General features: G+C 37.4%; 1 protein-coding gene across 2 annotated transcripts; it reads left to right on the forward strand.

Moving 5' to 3' along the window:
- The first annotated feature begins 296 nt into the window (after positions 1 to 296).
- Positions 297 to 23,299, forward strand: armc6 (armadillo repeat containing 6). Of its 2 annotated transcripts, none has more exons than XM_039766683.1 (8): positions 297 to 440; positions 6,722 to 6,864; positions 6,951 to 7,036; positions 11,609 to 12,179; positions 19,971 to 20,116; positions 20,221 to 20,352; positions 20,509 to 20,646; positions 22,593 to 23,299. In XM_039766683.1, the coding sequence occupies exons 2-8, from the start codon at positions 6,744 to 6,746 to the stop codon at positions 22,803 to 22,805; spliced, it is 1,407 nt and encodes a 468-aa protein (XP_039622617.1). In that variant the 5' UTR covers positions 297 to 440; positions 6,722 to 6,743; the 3' UTR covers positions 22,806 to 23,299. The 2 variants fall into 2 exon arrangements, with proteins under 2 accessions (XP_039622617.1, XP_039622618.1); XM_039766684.1 differs by lacking the exon at positions 297 to 440 and adding an exon at positions 534 to 663.
- The last annotated feature ends 707 nt before the right edge of the window (positions 23,300 to 24,006 follow it).

Here is a 24,006-nt window from a genome sequence, read left to right on the forward strand (position 1 = left end):
AGTGTTGGGTTTCATTCTAATAATTACAACTCAAAAAGGTTTAGTCGATGTTGGGTTTCATTTTAATAATTACAACTCAAAAAGGTTATTTATTAAATTATATGTGTATTCACATACAATTGAGTAAAGTAAATTATCTTTATAGGACCTTCTGTTTTTCACTATTTCTGATCGTAAAATTATCAAACGTTTTGTTGATGGGTTGTTAAGCTGTCAAGCGGCTTCAAACACGTTCGCGGGAATAGAGGCGGGAGTTGAGGCGGGAGTGTCGGGAATTAAAAAAAACAGCGGAACCTTTCTGTACGGTTTTGGGGGCCAGCCGAGACTCGGAAACAGAGATTCTCGAAATGATTTACGTATTTTTGGAGTTCTTGTGATGGGTTGATGTCGTAGCGTACTCTACTTTCTTTGTGTGATTCTACGCGATTTTGAGGGTTGAGGTGAGTTAGTTTTTCTTATTCCAATTCTGATAACCAAGTGCATTCCGAAAATATTGTCCTATACCAGATGCATGTCGTCGGTTAATATTGTCGAAGATACTGTTGATATATACAGTTTCCACACGGTTGTACGAAAACTCGTGATTTACAACAAGATGTGGCGAGGCTAGGATTTTCAGTCCATTGTCAGTAAATTATGAACTTGGGAAGCGAACAATAGCTGGTTAGTGAATTAAATGTTACTATAAAGATGTTTTTATATTTCTACCATAAAAAACTAACATAAATCGAATAGTTTCATTTGATTGTAAATGTATAGTTTAATGCAAAGATATACATTTTACCACACATACTAAGAACAATACGTTTCTAGCGCCATATCGCTTACCGCAAAGGCTTTAAAGGGTACTGCAATTGAAATATTGGCCAAATGTGAAACATTATGTTGTTTACTTTTTATCCAAAGCAATTTGCGATTGACAAGTGGTTGAACATTATCGAAACGCTAAACGGTAAATGATATAATCAATGTATTCCTAAAGTAATCTCCGAAGTGCTTAAGTTAAAACAATTGTACTTTAATATTGTAAACTAAATTAATTTTAATTTCAATTAGTTTTTATGGGACCTTTCACACAGACCACATACATACATATTTCCTTATTGTAGTAGCTCCGTGCATAAGCCCAGCACCAACCCTGGATACGGTGGTCAGCTGTTACAAGACACCCACCCACTCGTGTTCAGTCACACCGAGAAACGTTTGTGTTGCCAATTGGGAGGGAAATCATAGTACATTAAGAAAAATCCAGGGAGATCAGACAAACTTCAAACAGTGTCTTGGAACCCTGGACTCAAGAACTATAAATCTTGAGCCAACATACTGATCCTGGTATCAGTGGGTAAAAAAAAAAAGGTGGGGGGAGTCATATTGTATAACAACTATTTTTAAACTGTCATATTTCAGCATTTCAGGGGGCTGGATACTCTCTCGGCTCACTCGCAGCAATGCAAAAATCAACCCCCCATCCCCAATTCATACTTTTATATGTCCCAGTCACACTCAAATAGGGGCTCATTTGGGATGCCAACTTACCTGCACATCTTGGGGGAAGGCAGAAGAAAAAAAAAAAAACGTCGCCAAGAAAATGTGCAGACTCCTCATGGACACCATCTTAACACCATCACACTGAATCTTCAAAGCAGCAACGCTAACCACTGAAGTACTGTTCCTTGCAATTCACATTGCAGTGTCAGAATAATACAGGTGCCGGTCATAAAATTAGAATATCATGACAAAGTTGATTTATTTCAGTAATTCCATTCAAAAAGTGAAACTTGTATATTAGATTCATTCATTACACACAGACTGATGTATTTCAAATGTTTATTTTAATTTTGATGATTATAACTGACAACTAATGAAAGTCCCAAATTCAGTATCTCAGAAAATTAGAATATTGTGAAAAGGTTCAATATTGAAGACACCTGGTGCCACACTCTAATCAGCTAATTAACTCAAAACACCTGCAAAAGCCTTTAAATGGTCTCTCAGTCTAGTTCTGTAGGCTACACAATCATGGGGAAGACTGCTGACTTGACAGTTGTCCAAAAGACAACCATTGACACCTTGCACAAGGAGGGCAAGACACAAAAGGTCATTGCTAAAGAGGCTGGCTGTTCACAGAGCTCTGTGTCCAAGCACATTAATAGAGAGGCGAAGGGAAGGACAAGATGTGGTAGAAAAAAGTGTACCAGCAATAGGGATAATCGCACCCTGGAGAGGATTGTGAAACAAAACTGTGGGGAAGATTCACAAAGAGTGGACTGCAGCTGGAGTCAGTGCTTCAAGAACCACCACACACAGACGTATGCAAGACATGGGTTTGAGCTGTCGCACTCCTTGTGTCAAGCCACTCTTGAACAAGAGACAGCGTCAGAAGCGCCTCACCTGGGCTAAAGACAAAAAGGACTGGACTGCTGCTGAGTGGTCCAAAGTTATGTTCTCTGATGAAAGTAAATTTTGCATTTCCTTTGGAAATCAAGGTCCCAGAGTCTGGAGGAAGAGAGGAGAGGCACAGAATCCACGTTGCTTGAGGTCCAGTGTAAAGTTTCCACAGTCAGTGATGGTTTGGGGTGCCATGTCATCTGCTGGTGTTGGTCCATTGTGTTTTCTGAGGTCCAAGGTCAATGCAGCCGTCTACCAGGAAGTTTTAGAGCACTTCATGCTTCCTGCTGCTGACGAACTTTATGGAGATGCAGATTTCATTTTCCAACAGGACCTGGCACCTGCTACCAGTACCTGGTTTAAGTACCATGGTATCCCTGTTTTTGATTGGCCAGCAAACTCGCCTGACCTTAACCCCATAGAAAATCTATGGGGTATTGTGAAGAGGAAGATGCAATACGCCAGACCCAACAATTCAGAAGAGCTGAAGGCCACTATCAGAGCAACATGGGCTCTCATAACACCTGAGCAGTGCCAACAGACTGATCGACTCCATGCCACACCGCATTGCTGCAGTAATCCAGGCCAAAGGAGCCCCAACTAAATATTGAGTGCTGTACATGCTCATACTTTTCATGTTCATACCTTTCAGTTGGCCAACATTTCTAAAAATCCTTTTTTTGCATTGGTCTTAATTGATATTCTAATTTTCCAAGATACTGAATTTGGGACTTATATTAGTTGTCAGTTATAATCATCAAAATTAAAATAAATAAACATTTGAAATACATCAGTCTGTGTGTAATGAATGAATCTAATATACAAGTTTCACTTTTTAAATGGAATTACTGAAATAAATCAACTTTGTCATGATATTCTAATTTTATGACCGGCACCTGTACATAGTGATAATAAATGTATTGCATGTATGTGAGGCATACAGTTAGCTTCAAATAAGAATAAGAATGCAATTTCAGTGAGGCAAAATTAAGATGAGAAAGAAAAGTGCAGTGTCTCCTAACGTTTGTTACCTTTGACTCCGTAGTCCCCTGAACTTGAAACAAGACCACAGGGTCAACAGAAAACTTTAACATCACCAATTACAGACCCAGCATCAGTCCTTTGTATTTCACCAAAACCCTGAACATTTCCTATTTCTTTTATCTGCATCTTACCCTGCAAGCAGGCCCTCCAGCCTGCAGGGAAAAACCTGGCGGTTGGTGGCAGAATTGGCACTCCGGCCACCATATAAAACCTCACACTATTCCATTCCATCTGAACTAGTGTGGTGCTGAGGGTGTCACCCGTTGCATGGCTGCACTCGGGTCCTAATCTGGGCATACTGAGTTGGCTTGTCATGTGGTGGGTGTGGCAATGCTCTGTATCAGCACATGCTCCTAACCTCCTCCTCCTATACTTTCTTCATTGTTTAAGAATCCATCTTCAAACTTGCTTTGTCCAATTCATGAACACTGCCAATGAAACTTATCTCAAATATATCAAGAGCAAATCCCAGAGCACATATGCAGTCCCTAAATATTCGAACAGTGACACAATTGGTATTAGTATGGCCTCTAACCAGGCATGTCAGTAATGAAATGAAGCAGACTTTGAGCTTTGGTGTAGACTTTCAGCATTACATCTAGGATATTTACATAACAAATTGGTAAATGGTATAGGAATTGTAGCTCTTCTTATGTAATCCCCTCCCCTCCACAGAGTGGAGACTGCATTTTATGATTTTTATTGTGGTGCACAGTACTACTGTCTTTGGATGGTTGTTCTACTTGGTACAGGTATTGCAATACCACTTAGTGACAGAGGGGGTGCAAACCACCTTCAGTAGCACACCTGTAGAAAGGGACTTACTTCCTCTGTTTTCTTTAAGGCTCTGAATTTCTTTAACTGTCTCAAAAAGAATAGGCTGTGGTTCCCCTTCTTGACCGTAATTATTCGTTTGAAATTTACTGTAAAACATTAGATTTGTACTACACTTGCAACCTAACCATTCATGTATAATGTTGAGTGTGTTTATTCCACCCTAGTTCTTTTATTCTAACAACATAAGAATACTGCAGACCCACCAGAGGAGTATATTCTTTATGAATTCAGTTAAATAAAAGTTTTGCTTTCATATTGTCTGTTGTCAACTTGGCAATTTTCAATTATCAATTTATTAGTACTTTATATTGCCATGATTTATTTATGTTTGCCATAGTATTCCATTCTGTTTTTCATTTTTGTTTAACTCAATAAGTGAATATATATTTATAAATGCTGTATGGTTTAAGGATTTATTATTAGTGCATTTATAGTTGTATAAATAGTTTAGCACCTCCTGAGCCTGTGCGCGGGTGAAGATTGCCAGACATGAATAAATCGGATTGAGTTGCAGTTCCCCTTCCCTCCTCATCGACACTAAAGCAAAGCATGCATTAAAGGCACTGGTTTTCAACAACACCATACCCTGGTACACAGTTAGCATAAGCCAAACACAAAACAGCAAACTCATCCAGTCTAACATGGCTAACATGAACTCATCATGGTGTTGTTAAAGCATGACTGTTTTTGCATTACCTATGAAGAAACTACAGATTTGTAAAGTTTGAACTATAATTTTGTTTAGTATATTTTTAGGAAGTAAAAATGTTAGGTTTCAATATGCATTGGGAGGTCTGAAAATTGAAAGTACCCCTTATGAGAAGAATTTAGGAGTCGTAGTGGACTCTACACTGTCAACTGCCAAAAAGTGTTCTGAAACTATTAAGAAGGCTACCAGAATGTCAGGTTAAATAGCGCCCTGATGTATAGAATACAAGTCCAAGGCGGTTCTGCTCAAGCTTTATGACACACTGGTGAGACCTCATCTGGAGTCCTGTGTAATGTTTTGGTCTCCAGGCTACAAAAAGGACAAAGCAGCACTGGAAAAGTCCAGAGAAGAGCAACGAGGCTGAACCAGGGCTACAGGGGAAGAGGGATGAGGAAACACTATAAGATCTGAGCCTTTTCAGTTTAAGCAAAAGAAGATTAAGAGGAGACGTGACTGAAGCATTTAAAATTATGAAGGGAATTAGTTCAGTGGATCTGTACTGTTAATTTAAAATGAATTCAGCAAAAATACAAGGACACAGTTGGGGACTTGTTAATGATAAATTTCACACAAACATTAAGAAGTTTTCTTTACACAGAGAACCATGGATACATAGAATGAGTTACCAAGTAGTTTGGCAGACAGTAGAACTTTAAGGACCTTTAAAACTTGATTTGATGTTTTTTTGGAAGAATTAAGTGTACAGGACTGGCAAGTTTTGTTGGGCTGAATGGCCTGTTCTCTTCTAGATTGTTCTGATGTTGTAATATTTTAAAGTTTTTATTTAATGTCAGTTTTTATTATACTTTTAAATATGTGCCCATAGCTTGTAAATGAGAACTATGCTATTTAATAAGAAATAAATCATACTTAGTGTTACAGCACAAATTATTCAAACTTACTTAAACTGCAGTTAAAATTGTCTCCTTGTTTTTATAATTGGAGCACTGACATGTTAGTTGATGCTATGTCTGTTGTATGGTGATGGTTGTGGTAGCAACATTATAGTTTACAATCCAATACCTTAGCCACGAGGTCGGAGAGGTAGTACTAGTTTCTCTCATTTTGTGATAGCTTAATTAAAAGTGGTGGTTGTTAATCCTGATGCTGAGAATGTGGTCTGTTATAGAATAAATCAACATATAGAGGTGTCTCGGCAATGATTCTTTTTTTTTTTGGTCGGGGCATATTCAGCTGAAGTGAGGACAGCTCTGTTTGATAGATCAGGTTTCCTTTTGGCATCTTTTCTTGGAAGCCTCTAGCCATCCCGTGAGAGTCTATTGGGGTTGAATTTTCTGACAACTGTTTCATAGTCTTGCTTTGTGAGTAAACTGTTTCTTAAATTATATTTTTTGTTCTGGTAGGTAGTTTGTTTCTACCTTTGTAAGAGCAATGGACAAGGAAAAAACTTAAACCTAAATGTGATAGGGGTCTCTTGGCTCAACTGCTTGATATCCAGACTTAATTTCTGCTGCTATTATGTCTTTTTGTTCTCTTTTTCTATACCTATCTTGCATTCTAAATCAGCTACCCTTAGTTTTTATCTTGTACAGTACACACAAAATGATGGCCTTCTTCAATCAGAGGAACAGTATTTATAAAACCAAATACTAATACACTTGACATGATTGGCTATAAAATATTACTTTTCTAGCTACTGCAAATTTTTGTTTTGCACATTGTGTTTGTGATTCAGAATCTCCAGAAGATGTCACTATATAACAACCTTCCTTTTGATTGCAGGGCCTGTAAAACTGCATCCAAAATGACATGCAAACAGATCACACAGGAGACATTTGATGCGGCTGTCAGAGAGAATATAATTGACTTTGAGATGGAGCCGGAGGAGGCTCTGAGGGAGGCGATAGAGCAGTTTGTGTCTCAAGGTAGGCTCTCTTCCTATCTCTTTCTTATTCACCAGTTCCCGTCTGATGTTTTAAGGCCTGGTCGGTTGTTCTTTCCTTATTTGCAGGTGTGGATCTCCATAATATTGTGAAGACAGTTGTAAGAAACAGTTATGAAAATGATGAGGAAAGACAAAGTCACCTGGTTTTAGAGGTAAATTCAGATTTCTTTTAACTACTTATCATTTAACCACACAGATACATTCTTATGTAGTCCAATTCAGTGTCCCAGAGAGACCAAGTCTTACCCTGCAGCATTTAAGGCAAAGTAAAAATTAATAAATGGGGCATCACAGATCCCATTCTTCTGCACACCCATTCATGCTATATCATTTTACCTATCATGTACGTCTTTGGGGAAGTAAAACCTGGATTATTCTGAGAGAAATTCACACAGACATAGGGAGAATGTGTCACCTCCACAAAGAATGTGGATGGCAGCAACACAAACTACTGTGCCACCATGCCATCCTCAAATACAGTTGTGCTTGAAAGTTTGTGAACCTTTTAGAATTTTCTATATTTCTGCATTAATATGACCTAAAACATCATCAGATTTTCACTCAAGTTCTAAAAGTAGATAAAGAGAAGCCAGTTAAACAAATGAGACAAACATTTGGTCACTACTTGGTCATTTATTTATTAAGGAAAATGATCGAATCTATAATAATAAAAGGCAAAGCCTTCACTGAATGACTGACTGACTGACTGACTCACTCACTCATCACTAATTCTTCAACTTCCCATGTAGGTAGAAAGCTGAAATTTGGCAGGCTTATTCCTTACAGCATACTTACAAAAGTTAAGCAGGTTTCATTTCGAAATTCTACACGTAACGGTCATAACGGTCAACAACGTTCATCATGTTGAACTTTCTTATTTATGGCCCCATCTTCACGAAATTTGGTAGGCGGCTTCCCTGCGCTAACTGAAACCGCTGTACTTATTTCGATGGTATGACGCCACTGTCGGCCGCCATATTGAACTTTCCAACGCCACCAATTTTCAAACTTCCCGTAGGTAGAAGGCTGACCCCATCTTCGCGAAATTTGGTAGGTGGCTTCCCTGCGCTAACCAAAACCGATGTACGTGCTTATTTTGGTGGTATGATGCCACTGTCGGCCGCCATATTTAATTTTCCAAATGTCACTAATTCTCCAACTTCCCGTGTAGGTAGAAGGCTGAAATTTGGTACTTATTTCGGGGGTATGATGCCTCTGTCGGTCGCCATATTGAACTTTTAACGGAAACTGATGTCTGTACTTATTCGTTGGTATGACACCACTGTCGGCCGCCATATTGAACTTTCTAACGTCACTAATTCTCCAACTTCCCGTGTAGGTAGAAGGTTGAAATTTGGCAGGCTCATTCCTTACAGCTTACTTACAACAGTTAAGCAGGTTTCATTTCAAAATTCTACGCGTAACGGTCAACAACGTCCGCCATGTTGAACTTTCTTACTTACGGCCCCATCTTCATGAAATTTGGTAGGTGGCTTCCCTGAGCTAACCGAAACCAATGTACGTACTTATTTCGGTGGTATGACGCCACTGTCAGCCGCCATATTGAACTTTCCAACATCACTAATTCTCCAACTTCCCGTGTAGGTAGAAGGCTAAAATTTGGCAGGCTCATTCCTTACAGCTTACTTACAAAAGTTTAGCAGGTTTCATTTCGAAATTCTATGCGTAATGATCATAACGGTCAACAACGTATGCCATGTTGAACTTTCTTATTTATGGCCCCATCTTCTCGAAATTTGGTAGGCGGCTTCCCTGAGCTAACCGAAACCAATGTACGTACTTAGTTCGGTGGTATGATGGCACTGTCGGCCCCCATATTGAACTTTTCAACAGTATTTGTTACTTATGGGCCCATCTTCAAGAAATTTGGTACACGGGTTCCCAACGCTAACTGAATCCTACTTACGTACATATATACGTCCATAGCCTGCAGCTCGGTCGCCGTATGAGGCGGTGTTGGGTCCCCCATCCCAAATCTCCCACGTTGTTGGCTGCCTGCCTATATAAGGCCTTCCGTTGCTCTGGTCTTTACATTCCCTTCCTTGCTTTGCCACGGGATTCACGTCTCCCTGCTGATAAATGCAGCCTTTTTATTTAATCCATGGCTTCTCCGCTGTTTTATCGTTCGTTTATTACGATTATAGTTATTGTGTAGGTATTTTAGACTTACTTTACATTGTTCAGGTGCCCATTTCCTTTATTATCCCAACCGTACCCCCATTAACGTGTCTATCGAGGTGATCACCATCGATCAAAGAACTGTCACTTACCAAGTGGTTTCCATGCCCGGAGATGGCACCTGCCTTTTCCATTCTCTTTGTTACATATTGCACGGCCATATCAGGCTCACTCTTGATATCCGGAGGAACATTGTGTCTAATGTATTGTACTGATGATGGTACAGGAGATAATTATACTACACAGGAGCACTATAGAGAGTGAAATGCTTAAGCCCTTCACCTACGGTTCTGCATGTGAGTTGATGGCTGCCGCTGAATTGTTCAGTTGTCGCTCTCAAGTGTACCGAAATGGCCAAATATTTTACACCTTTCAACAACCGCCAATGCCTCTTAAACATCCTAGATTCACAGGTAACGATTTCAGTGTGGACACTTTGATGTTTATGAATGTTTAAACTCTCAAAAGCTGGATATGAAGTTATCGATGAAACCGGTTGTATGATTATAACTCTTGACAGATGCCGAATGTCACTTCAACACAAGTCCTGCAAATGCTGTCGTAATTGAAACAAACCATGAAACTCAAACCGATTATGACAGCAGCAACTTTTTACATGGCCAACTGTACATTGCATGCTCAAGAGTAAGCTCAGCACACAGCTTGGTCATAATACAACCGGAGGGCCGAACTGACAATGTAGTATACAAAGAGATTCTTAACAAATAATTATTGGTATATTTTCCCTCAGTTTAAAAAGGTTTAATTTTCTTTTTAATAAAAATTTTAAGGCAGTAGTTCGCCGCTTTGAAGCGCGGGTATTTTGCTAGTATTACATATTTGTGAGTGGCAAATGTATGTGAACCTTTGCTTTCAGTATCTGGTGTGATCCCCCTTTGCAGCAATAACGGCAAAAAAATTTTTCCGGAAACTTTTGATCATTCCTGCACACCGGCTTGGAGGAATTTTAGCCCATTCCTCTGTACAGAACAGCTTCAACTCTGGGATGTTGGTGGGTTTCTTCACATTAACTACTCGCTTCAGGTCCTTCCGCGACATTTCGATTGGATTAAAGTCAGGACTTTGACTTGGCCATTCCAAAACATTAACTTTATTCTTCTTTAACCATTCTTTGGTAGAACAACTTGTGTGCTTAGGGTTGTTGTCTTGCTGCATGACCCACCTTCTCTTGAGATTCAGTTCATGGACAGATGTCCTGACATTTTCCTTTAGAATTCTCTGATATAATTCAGAATTCATTGTTCCATCAATGAAGGCAAGCTATCCTGGCCCAGATGCAGCAAAACAGGCCTAAACCATGATACTACCACCACCATGTTTCACAGATGGGATAAGGTTCTTATGCTGGAATGCAGTGTTTTCCTTTCTCCAAACATAACTCTTTTCATTTGAACCAAAAAGTTCTATTTTGGTCTCATCCATCCACAAAACATTCTTCCAATAGCCTTCTGGTTTGTCCATGTGATCTTTAGCAAACAGCAGACGAGCAGCAATGTTTTTTTTTTGGAGAGCAGTGGCTTTCTCCTTGCAACCCTGTCATGCACACCATTGTTGTTCAGTGTTCTCCTGATGGTGTACTCATGAACATGAACATTAGCCAATGTGAGAGAGGCCTTCAGTTGCTTAGAAGTTACCCTGGGGTCCTTTGTAACCTTGCTGACTATTACATGCCTTGCTCTTGGAGTGATCTTTGTTGGTCGACCACTCCTGGGGAGGGTAACAATGGTCTTGAATTTCCTCCATTTGTACACAATCTGTCTGACTGTGGATTGTTGGAGTCCAAACTCTTTAGAGGTGGTTTTGTAACCTTTTCCAGCCTGATGAGCATCAACAACTCTTTTTTATTAAGTTCTCAGAAATCTCCTTTGTTCATGCCATGATACACTTCCACAAACATGTGTTGTGAAGAGCAGACTTTGATAGATCCCTGTTCTTTAAATAACACAGGGTGCCCACTCACACCTGCTTGTCATCCCATTGATTGAAAACACCTGACCTGAATTTCACCTTCAAACTAACTGCTAATCCCAGAGGTTCACATACTTTTGGTACTCACAAATATGTAATATTCGATCATTTTCCTCAATAAATATTATACTTGGTCATTTATTTTTGTCTGATTTGTTTAACTGGTTTCTCTTTATCTACTTTTAGGACTTGAGTGAAAATCTGATGATGTTTTAGGTCATATTTATGCAGAAATATAGAAAATTTTAAAAGGTTCACAAACTTTCAAGCACAACTGTATTGTTTTTATATCATATCTATTGTATAGAAAACAGGGCTATCAAGTAATTATTGGTGAGATTAATGAAATTTCAATGGATTGAACTGTGTCTTTGGTATGCTCTACCCTTCTATTTCTGTCACTCTGGGCAGTGTCTGAGGCCTGGTCTAAATGTGCATGTTTAATATGCTATTGTCCTATTTTTCAATGATTTCCTCTTGTTTCACATCTTGCTTCTGGAATCCACACTTCATGTATATTTTTCTATTTTCACTAGGCTCTTGAAACACTTCAGAAGTCTACTGAGTCTTCTTTAGTTGATCAAATGGCAGATTCTCTTGCAACATTCACTGAACAGTGCAAGTTGGACTTTGCTAATCGCTATTTGGCAGCCCAGAAAGGAGCATATCCCGTAATTCTTTCAATCTGTAATTTATGGCAAGGGGATAAAAAAAAACTGTTGTGTGCTCTAACAGCTTTATCTGCCCTTACAGAAGGGCAGCCAGATCTTCTGGACTCGGAAGGGAAAGAGCTGTTGATATCACTTCTTCAAGATAAGAGAGAAGAGTTGGCACAGACTCTTGTAGTGGTCCGTATTCTGCGTCACTGCTGTGTAAAACATGAGCAAAACCGACAAGATCTCGTCAAAGATGGCATCTTGTCTTTGCTGACAAAGGTTATCAAGCAGAATCTTGAGGAAACTGAACTGGTTAAGGAGGCCTGTGCAGCTCTTCGAGTCATGACCTTTGATGATGATGTTCGAGTTCCTTTTGGGCATGCTCATGAGCACGCCAGAATGATTGTGCTAGAACACAATGGACTAAAGGTCATCACTGATGCAGCAAAAGGTAGGAAGGATATTAATTAACTACTCGGCTCTCATCTATATTTATTTGTCTGTTGTACATTTTGGGGAAAAGAGTTAGCTCTCTATGAGACTATTTATTTTCAGTCTAAAGAGAAATCTACAAACATGTGTCTGCTTTATTTTCTGCTGTTTCACTTATTTGATTTGCCGATACTCTTCTCTGAAGTTATTGTGTAAGAGTACTTAGTTCAGGGAGCTCACCTAGTAGTGCAGTAGTCAACAGCGTGAGGAAAAAATTAGCCAGTCAAGAATTGGAGGAATTGGGATCCATGGTTTCTGTATATACAGTATAAGGGCAAATTGAAATCCTATGTATTTTTGTTTCATTATTAGGAAACTGAATTTGTTTTGTCCTTCTGCTTGCCTAATTCCACAAGGCTAACATTGGCAGTAACCATTTTAAACTTACTTAAACAATCTGTTTAAATATTGTCCCTCTCCACAGATCTGATAAAAAGGATATTGTACAAATGAATAAATAAAACTGGAAGAGATCCTACTTGATATAGATAAACAGTCATGTAAAAGTAATGTTTTTTTTTTCCTTTTTCGTTATATGTGGACATATCAAGGTTTTATCTTCATTTTAAACAGTATCTATAGACAAAGGTGATTGTCTATTTACAAAAATGCACTTAATTAAAAATGAACAGATAACTTCAGTTTGTGGAAAAGTAAGTACATTCTTGGCTGTAATAGCTGGCATTGCCCACTTTGGCAGAAACAACCTCAGGCAGGAATTTCCTGTTACTCCCTACCAGTCTCTGACATCCTCCTAATGTAATGAGCAAGCACGTGGAAGGATTTTATTTTGCTTATTCAGCACAGGGTTTATAGAGAATGCGATCATCATAGACTACCTGATTTATTCAACCATGTGCATGTACAAAGTTTATTCAACATAAAAATAAATATCAATACTAAAAATACAAATTCAAATATTATTGTAGGAGGTCCACATTATTTAGCAAATAGTAATATTGTTTATGATGTTTTAATTTGCAAAAAATCTTTAAAACCGCTTTCCCCTTTTAAAATCAGTTTTGTTTGTTTTGTTTGACATTTACCATTGTGCTATTTATATTTGCATTGGTATATAAAGGAGACATTAACTGGTTAATAATACCTGTAAATATATAACGGACAGGTCAAATTCAAATTTTAAATGTCACAAATTAGTGATGCTTTTTTGATGATTGATTCTTTGTGAAATCAAACTTGTCAGTTGAAGATTATTATTACTTCAGAATCCTTATAAAACAGTCTTTCTTCTATTATTTTATAGTGTCACATAAATTATCAGATTTAGTAATTGCTTATTTCTAAATAGATTGAGCTTGACTGACCTTAGCTGTAGTAATTGCTTGTAACTGAGAACTGTGTCTCATTCACTTTCGTACCATTCAAAAATATGTAGTATGTGCTTTCACTACATTTATCACATTTTAATTTTTATACTGCTGTAGCAACACCACCATTTACTTATTTAGCACATTTTCAGACAAATGGTATAGCTTAAAACATTTTACAAGAAGTACAAGAAAAATTACAATTACTAAATCAATAATTACATAAAATGGAATAGACCCAAAACTAAATAAGCTTAATTATTATTAAGTTTACACTGCCTGTGACTGATGCAGTGGTCTGATAATCAAAGATGAGAGAAAAATAAAAACTCCTGCCAAATTGATACTTAAGAAATAAACCTATAGAGTATTCAAGGCCAAAAGATCACCCCTGCCCCCCTAGGCAAATGAGCATTGCTCATGAACATTGCTTTGGCTTGAAAAACCTAACTAATGACACAAATTTAGTGTTTACTGATTTGTTGTTGGAAATTAACTATGCTGTTTTAGTAGCCCCACTAACTGCACATTTCTACAATTATATCAACACATTACACTATATCATTAAATTTGCCTTTTACTGCTTCATATTTGAGTAAGCCGATATAGAGATTTTGAAACACTAACTAAACAATTCAATTTTGAAATTATCCAGCAGACTAGCCATGTGTACAGTAGAGATACATCTGTGCAGTTTGAAACTTGGCTTAATTTTTACTTCCTCACAGCCAGTGCAGCTAGCATAGGCATCTTCTCTCCATGATTTCTAATTGGGATAGGCCATTTCTAACTCCTTCATTCCATTGCAAGAAGCTACAAGGTAATATGATTGCAAGTCATTTCACTCTTGAGGTATGCACAAGTTGTGTATTTTTATTTCTGAACTGATTCCAAAGTGGGGTCAAAATGGCAACAACAAAGATCTGTTTTTGGTTTGAACACCACTAAAAATTTCCAATTTTATCAAGTTAACCATTAAGGATTTTTAAATAATTGTCAAGATTCCTGCTTTTTTATTAGCCCTTTTATGCAGTATTCAGTAGGCTAATTCAGAGAACAGTGAGTTAATGGTAAGAATAGTCTAACACAGTTAAAGAGGTACTAAGCCCAGTGTCTAAAGAACATTGCCTTTTCAAAAGTCTAACCAAAAGGTTGATCAAGAGAATTGGAGGAAAAACAGTTGGCCAAGTGAACTGAGGAAATCAACACTGGGTAATATTGAACTGCTAGCTACTTCATCTTTTTCACCACAAAAGGAACTTCCCATACCAATGATGTAGTTAACCATATAGTTGACAATCAGCTTAATTTGAACTCATTGTCTTTTTTCTACACTTGGTACACACAGGATATGTCAGAAGGGAAATAATGATGGTAGATGTAGAACCCACAATTTTCTACTTTATAGTGCCTTCTGTTTTTGAATTTAACTTGTGCTCCTCTTTAATTTATTTAAAATTTGTTCTTACTGTGAAATTTCCTCATTGTATAATTTTGTTAATAATAATTACGGATATTGAATGCTATATACATGCATTACTTTGATCCAAAGTGACATTTTTGGTAACGAAAACTGTATTCTGTTTCTTTTTAATTAATTTGCAGAAAAGACTTAGCAGCAACTTCTCAAAGAGCAGGAGCCAGTCACAGCAGCATTAGGTACTAGTCAGTAACCAATTCTAGGTGGAGAACAAGTCCTTGTCAGGGCATATTCGGCATCCCCCACACTTCTTCATAGTGAACCAGTTTGCCGCATATGCCATGGTTAGATGTGAGAAGAAAGAAGAGTACTGACATGAACAACAGAACAATGAACATATTCCACATAGACTGTACCTGGATTGAGAAGTAGTCACAGGTTTTTGTAGCTGTGAGAGTGCAGAGCTAATTACATTCCACAAGATGATTTAATTTTACAGATCCTTTTATCCCAAGTGATCAAGAAATCCAAGTACAACAGTACAGTTATTCTATATTGCTATAACATAAGCACAAGCAAATGAAGTGATTTACCCTGGGGTGCACAGGGAGTTGCTGGTGAGGATCAAATTATGAGTCTGACAGTTTAGAGCACAGCACTACAGCCACATGGCTGCAGATCCTGGCATTGCTCCAAGAAAACTACTGAGTAATATGGTAGTAAAATAAGACCAAGCAAGCAAAAAGTTAGCCATGGCCACAAAGAAGTTTTTCATGTTGCAGTCTGATGAAAGTTATAGTGAAGCATTTGTTTATTAGATGGTGTTTTTATCAAAAGCAGCTTACACATCACAACAGCTTTCAGACAGACTGAATATGTTGAAGAGATACTGTAGCAAACATCAATTGCCAAGCATTTAGACCACTATAACAAGCAAACACAGTGCATTGAAACCTGGCTGCTGCTGGCAATGCCCTACCACACCAGTATTAACCAACAGTTCTATATAGTATGTGTCTGCAGTTGAGGCATGTTGCCTCTGGGTTTGAATTCCATGTCCAGTCATTCTTAAGAGTGTACACCCACACCATCCCCAAATTCACATTGATTTTTCTCTTGATGCCCAATTTTTACACGTGTGTTTAGTTAATTGGCAATTCTAAATCGACACAATGTACGTGTCTGTGTTGAATATTGGTGTATATTGCTGGTAGCATAGGTACGTAAAATCCTGATGGCCTTAAAATGGATTAAATTGGTTTGAGAATGTTATGTTACCTCACTGTAGTGACTTCCATCAAAGAGTGCTTTCCAAATACAGAAGTATACTCATATAATTTTTATTTTTGAAGCACGTATTTCCTGGGGGACATGCTTAGTAAATAGAGTGAGTCTGAAGTAAGGACTGAGCATTTTACATACTGAACTCATCTAAAGACATATAAGTATGGTATAAAACATATGTTAACGTATTGTTTTGCAGTTGTGGTTCTGGCAAGTTAAATGCTTTTCTTAGGGTCACATGGTAAGACAGTGGTGGGTTATCAATAGGTAACCTTGTGCTTTACAGTTGTGCCATATACAAAGGCAAAGACGGTCATTTTAATGGAAAAAATGTTCAGTGTACCCCTACTAGTGCTATGTAATAGCAGGTGAGAGAGACTATTGTTAGTATAAAAGTTCATTTAAATAGTTTGACACATGTCATAAATCATATAGGATGTTTATTGTTGGCAAAACATATTACCAACAACAATAATAATAGACACCTTGAAGAAGACAAACAAAAAATTGAGTTTTCGTTTCGTTTTAGTTTTTTGTTTATTTATTCAAAAAATATGCCTTTCAATAGGAGAATTATAATGCCCGGCCATCAAACACACTCTACTATAAGCAAAGATTGATAGCACTTTATTTGTCCCACAGGGGAAATTTCGAATACTTTGTCCAATACAAAGTACCATCATTCTAGTAAACTGTTAAAATTTGTTAATCTAAAACAACACTACCATTAGATCACACTAAAGTTTAATGGATAGCAAATGCTGACACACAGCCTAGGCCATTTAAAAAGATCTAGACAAGCTTAATGATTAGGCAGATACTTGGAATATGCAGTTTAATATGGACAAGTGCAACATGTAGGCAAAAAGAATATTAACTACTAGCTGTGCTACCTACCAAACACGGGTTGTAAACTAAACAATCACCGTTGACCTAATATTTTTTATTTGATGCATGTGTTGTTCACTTGGTCATGTACTATAATATGCACCTGATGAAAGAGTGATAATAATGATGAATCAATGTGCATCCCATTTTCCCTCACAGAGGCCTTTTCCTCTTCAGACGGAGTTCCCATTTTCACAGATTCCTCCTAGTCATGTTAGGGCTTTGGTTTCCCAACATGTTGAATAATCATTATTTTCACTCTTTCATTGCCCACCACATATAGTTATCAGTCGTTAGCATTTCAGCTATAAACCAAGTTCACATGGCCCATGTGGGTGCAAAAAAGTTGCTACCACACTGCAGTTGCTGGTGTGTAATGTCAGATAACAGAATAGGCTTTTAAGACCAAGGTTCTTATTTTTAGACCCTTTTTGGAAATTTTTTAGATTTTTGAATTTTTTTGCCCTTAATCTACATGTGTTGTCTATTTAAATATTTTTTTTTTTCCTAACCCCATCAACCTAATGAATACACAGATTCAGAGATACCCACACATACACAGACACTTGTCCTTTTATTAAGATGGATATTAGAGTTACTCTGAACTAAATGAAGCAGTCCCTGAAAAACTATTACCAATAACATTACTGTTGCTAAACTGACATGTAATTCTTAATATTTATGCAATGTGAAGAAGCAAATAAAAGCACATAAAATGTAAAACCTGTAGTGTTGAACTTAAGGACATTATGCTGAGACTCTGTAATGCTCTCAGGAGTCCTGTGTGCAGTTTTGGACACCACTTAAGAATCAAGATTTTATTTATTTGTCACACTTACACACTCAAGGGTATTTATTGAAATGCAGCTCAGTGTGCAGCATTTTATATTTTTATATTTAAAAATTTTATATTTTTTATATTTTTATTTTTAAAAGTATAAATTAAAAGCAGATATAAAATATGTAAAGTTATAATTATTGTTAAATAATAGGCAATAGTTAAATAATATAACTAATCAATAACTATTTTGCAATTTTGAGGAATGCCTGACAAGATGACTATTTCTTATTTTTATTACTTGGGAAATGAAGCATGGACCATGTTAAGTCACTCCTGATGTTGATTCCCAGGTATTAGAAACACTCGTTCCTCTCCAGTGCAATTTCATTAATGAACAGAGGTGTGTACTTCGGTTCTTTTTTTTTTTTTTTCTCTCGTTATCCCTGATGAAATCCATTATGCTTTTTTGCTTTGCTGACATTGATAGACATACTGTTTCATAATACTGTAGTTTCATCAGGTGTGCCAGTCTTATCTGGCAGGCTGCTATTGCTACCATTCGCATCAATCCATGCACTAAGTAAGTTCAGCTCCTCAGCTACAGTAGCATTTGCGTTTGCCAGTGTGGGGGATTTGTTCCTATAGTCAATGATGGTCCTGACACTTTGCCACAACCATCTGGTTTCATGCTGGTCATCACAAGATTTGTGGTTCCTTCATTTGACCGCTCGTCTCACATGTGATCATCTGTTTGTATTCTGGTAGCAAGAATTTGATAGAGTGAACAGATTTCCCAAGTGGAGGCATAGGAAAGGCTTTATAGGCACTCTCTATACTAGTAGCACTGATAAAATAATGTTCCACTACTAAATACTAAATACTCATTGATCTGTATTTTTTCTAGGAAGTTTTTAATTTTTCTTATTCTATGTTAACGGCCATTTTGTTTCTTACTGTTATATGGTAGTCAACCTTTTTTGTTGATCTTTGCATGGCTGTGGCCATTTTGCATACAGGTTATTATAGCCGGTCACATGACATGTCACATTTCTTCCTATATAAAATCTAGGCTTTCATTGTGCAAAGTATTGTTACATGGATTAAAGAAATGCCTTTCCAGAAAGAAAAAAAAAACACCAGTCATTAGGCTAGTTAGGGGTCCTCTTATAAATAAGTCACAGATATTTGGACTTCCAGAGTCCATAACTGCAACCATATACATTCCAGGACTAAATGGCATGTTTATCTGATAAGCCAAGGAAATGAAACCTCTTTAATTATGAGCAGAGGTGACTACATATGGACCTAATCCAGGCTGTCAGTGGATTTGACAAAGATGATTTTTTAGAATTCTTTCAACTAAAGAAAGTCGCCTACTCAAAGACACCCATAGAAATTAACAGAAGTGTAGTTAAGATTGAAGGCAGAAACATGTCTTTACTGAAAGGGTTATAGTAATCTCAAACAAACTACTAAGTTATATTGTTAAAGGTGAAAATTTAAGGAAATTATTATTATGAGATCATATGACAAATTATTGGCTAACCAAGCAAGGTCATTCCATTCTCAAACTTGCTTACTCCATATATTTGTGCAACAAGTTGGTTATTTAATGTTTGTTTTAAATAAATATACCAATTTTCCTAAAGCAGTTTCATGTAATACAAATATTTGTTTAACAGATTTATCTCTTTAATTCTCTATTGTATCAGAATTGCTCTGGTCCATTTAATTAGTTGATCTTTGTGAAGGAGTCATCTTTTAAAACCGCACCTAAACATTTTTTAGCTGTTTGCTTAAACCAAGTTGAAGATTTTCCAATACATACCCAGCTGAAAAAATGTTAATGCATGTTTTTACTTATTAAATAAAATGAATTGATTCTACTTCTTTACAAAAGTGTTGTGTGTATAATATTCTGAAAGAAAACAATTGATAAATATGAAGCTTGCTTGACATCTTAACTTGCCAGAATATTAAGGTTTGAAAAAGCATCCAAGGAGAAAGGGTGGGTGTTCATAATTAAATTGTCTCACTTTTGTCTTGCAGCCCACCTGGAGAACCTGGGTGTGCTCAGTGAACTATGTGCCACATTGTCAAGGCTGGCTGTTCGGAATGAATACTGCCAGGATATTGTTGACCTTGGTGGTTTAAATCTTATGTTAAACCTGCTGGCTGGCAGCCTTGATAATCAGGTAGTAACAATGTTATCATAATAATTTGAAGATTTTTTATTTTTATTTTTTATAAGTTCCTGTTGTTTAAAACCATTTTCAAAAACTCTCTTACTCTCTCATAGGAGCTTGTCAAGCAAGTGCTAAATGCACTTCGTGCTATTGCTGGCAATGATGATGTCAAGGATGCCATTTCTGCTTCAGGTGGAATTCAGCTAACCATACTAGCATTAAATCGGCATGTAGGCAGCTCTCAGGTACACAGCTATAGGACTGTATGTCTTTAGTCTTATACTATAATTTCTTGGAGGAAAGTGATTTTTTAAAGAATAAAAAAATAAAAGAACTTGTCCAAAATCTAGAGTATTTATGTCTCACTATGGAAGTGAAATAAACAGGTTTACTTCCTACAGGTCTGTGAGCAAGGTTGTGCTGCCTTGTCAATGCTGGCTCTCAGGAAACCAGAGAACTGCAGAATTATCATGGAAAATGGGGGAGTCCCAGTTGTCTTACAAGCCATGAAGGCCCACCCTAATGAAACTAATTTGCAGGCAAGTATTACATGTAAAATAATTTCCAAGGGGTGGGATATCAGAGCAGAGAAGAGTTTGTGAGCTAATGTAACATCTCTTTAGAGCATACATGTTCTCTATAAAAGAACATAACAAACAATCCTCAATATGTCCTACAATTAGTAAATAATTTCAAAGTAAAACCTGCTACATGCTATTGTCCCCTGAATTTTGATTTATCTAAGTATAAAACAGGGAATATGCAAAAAAAGTCTGAAAAAGTAAGGTGATTTGAGCCGGGTACTGAGGATCAAGTGCACTTGATGGGTTGATGATCAGGAAATGCTATTAGATCACTATAAAAGAACAACCTTTGACTTTTTGGTCTAGGACATTCAGGTTTGCGATAATACTGTGCCAAAAAAAGGATATCTGTAATAATCTCAGAGAATCAGGTGCTCCTATCCATCAGTCAAGGAAGGCTTATAAGGTCATTTCAAGGCCATGTTAAGTCTGGCATTCTGCTGTAAAAAAGAATTATTTACAAATGAAAATCTTAAGACAGCATTGCGAACTTTCATAGAAGTGTGTGTCCCAGTAAATTCACCCAAAGATCAAACCAGATACCCAAAGCTACATTTAAGAATTTACATGTCTCTATTAATATGGTAAACCTAGGTTTTCATGGTTGCATCTGAGGAAAGTATTGGACTTCTGGAACTGGAACTTCTCTGAACAAATGAGATCAAACTGAAGTTGTTTGGCCATTCCGCATATAATGCTTGGTGAAAACCAAACCCAGCCCATCGCTATAAGAACTTTATACAACCCATCAAGCACACATTGATGAAAGAAGAGATGATTTAGGGTTGATTTTCAGTCAAGAAGACCTGGGTGACTCTCAGTCATTGTGAGTCCATCGGGAATCTTTCCTTGTGCCAGAATGTCCTTGAGACCATCTGTCCTTGAGCTAAAGCGTTAACATAACCGAATCGGGCAATGGGACAATCTGCAACTAAATGAATGTAAAAATAAACAATCAAGATTCTGGAACAGTCAAGTCAAAGTTTAGAGCTCTGTTTTAATTAAATACAATTTTTAGATCATAATAAACCTGGACATATATAATTACCCTCAAACATCAATGAACTGAAGCAGTATTTTAATGAGTAGCAGGCCAAAATATATCCAGCACAATTTAAGAGATGAATTAACTCATACACTGCGGTGGGTTGATGTCCTGCCCGGGATTGGTTCCTGCCTTGCGCCCTGTGTTGGCTGGGATTGGCTCTAGCAGACACCCATGGCCCTGTGTTCAGATTCAGCGGGTTGGAAAATGGATGGATTAACTCATACAAGAAATGGTTACTTCAAATTTTTGCTGCTAAAGGTAGTTCTACAAGCTACTGAATAATAGGATGAATTTACTTTTTCACATGTTTTATGCTCTTTATAGCTCAGGTTAGATTTATCTGATTTTGGGGCTTGGTTCATAGCAGATTGATTTTTAGCTATGTTCTGATATGTGAAACTGTAGAGTTGAAAGAGGATGTGCTTATAATTTCACATGACTCTAGTATAAAGACCTGATTTCCCTATCAAAACTGGCATGGAGTAAATAAGCAGGATTATGCAACAGATTGGCTTCGCAAATATACAGTAGATGGTCCTTGCCTTCTACTTATTGCTACCAAGGTAAGCTGATGCATCTGTACAACTCTGTAGTGGAAAATTAATGTGTTGTGTCACTTTGTATGTAGATAGCTATTGCCACATAATGAAATTATTTGAAACTTGCCTGAATGAAACATATGGCTAAGGGGCGCCAAAATGTCTGCTTGAATCTAAAATGCCTTGGTTTGTATTGTCCTGATGAAATTTGAAGATGAACCTCTGCCAGTCCTGAAGTTATAAGATAAGCTTAGGTGCCACAGATCTAATATCAGAGATATCAAATTTCAAATTGTCTATCATCTTATTTGTAGAAGCAAGCCTGTATGGTGCTCCGGAATCTGGTGTCTCGAACTCGGGATTTTAGTTCCGCTATATTGGACCTGGGAGGAGAAACCCTGATAAGCCAGGCCATGGTGACACATCGAGACTGTGAGGATGCAGCCAAGGCAGCACTTCGTGACCTAGGCTGCAAAGTGGAGCTACGAGAGCTGTGGACTGGAAAAAAAGGTGGCCTCTCCCACTAAGCTGACCTTGTACTGCATGGTAACACTTCTCAAAAAGTGAGCTAGAAACAGACAGCATCTTACAGTATGAATTCACTAAGTGGTAGCTCTCTGACTAGATTACCTTTAAATATGTAGTCCGTCACTGAGCCAGACTGATGTGTACAGGATGTCGGATGCTGAATTTAAAATGAATGCTTATGAGTTGACCAAACAATTGGAGTGAGACGTGCCAGATGGCAAGCTACAGATGTCCAACGAAGCTGAAGGCACTAAATTAGAATAAATTATTACTAAATGTTGAAATTAACTTATGTATCGGAAATGTTAAATATTTAAAACAGCCATTGCCGCATGTGTCCTTGTCTTGTTGCTGTAATTACTTTGAAAACTGAAAGAATGTCTCATGTTATCTCTCTCAGCTTTGTTGTTAATCTTTGTCTATGGTAAAATAACTATAATATTTGAGAGTCCTTAAAAGGTATGTAAATTCATAAATAAAAATATGTTGAAAGTAGCTAAGAGTTGTAGTGATGCTCACAATTAAGTATGGGCTGGGATTAGCACTGTTCCCTTTCTGTTGTAAAGCTTTTTTCATCCTGTTTTTTCTGTTCACTTGAAATGATGTATGATTTGTATTATTCCATCAGAATGTGAGTAAACTAGTGTAAAAGAGGATAAAGGCAGATAAGGGTGACACGGCAACTCTGCATATTGTAAATAAGACAATAAATCAGTGTTTTTCAGCAAAGACATATCTTTGCAAATGCAAGTCTGAAATTGGACTGCCTAAGATGGTGACATTTATGACTAATTGCAGACCAGGCAGGAAGAGGTGAGTCCAGGTGCCCAAACACTGGAAGTGATGTCAGAGGTGGTAAGGTTGTCAATCATCCAGTCTGCAGAGGGAGGAAGAGAAGAGGTGTTAGCATACAGTGCCACCTTGTGCGTCGGTGAGTAATTACCTCCACTAGAGTCTTTAAGCTGTCCCCAATGTGCAAGTAAGTGTGTGACGTTAGATATAATGGAAAAGTACATCTGGCTCGTGTCACTTGTTAGGTTCCTCATGAATTTTATATCTCTTTTTAAATAACCACAGTTATTAGCTTTGCATGAACTGAAAGATGGTGATAGTTTCACTAACCTTTGAATGAGTGACTCTGTTTTGTAGTTTTATGTGCACTTCATACATTCCGTTGGTGTGTGATGCAGGATACAGGAT

This window comes from Polypterus senegalus, chromosome 10 (assembly GCF_016835505.1).
Source record: "Polypterus senegalus isolate Bchr_013 chromosome 10, ASM1683550v1, whole genome shotgun sequence".
NCBI lineage: Eukaryota > Metazoa > Chordata > Cladistia > Polypteriformes > Polypteridae > Polypterus > Polypterus senegalus.

Coding starts and splice junctions, on each gene's coding strand:
- armc6 (XM_039766683.1), top strand. CDS start 6,744: ATGACATGCAAACAGATCACACAGGAGACATTTGATGCGGCTGTCAGA. Junction 12,180..19,970: donor CATCACTGATGCAGCAAAAG/GTAGGAAGGATA, acceptor TTTGTCTTGCAG/CCCACCTGGAGAACCTGGGT. Junction 20,647..22,592: donor CTAATGAAACTAATTTGCAG/GCAAGTATTACA, acceptor TCTTATTTGTAG/AAGCAAGCCTGTATGGTGCT.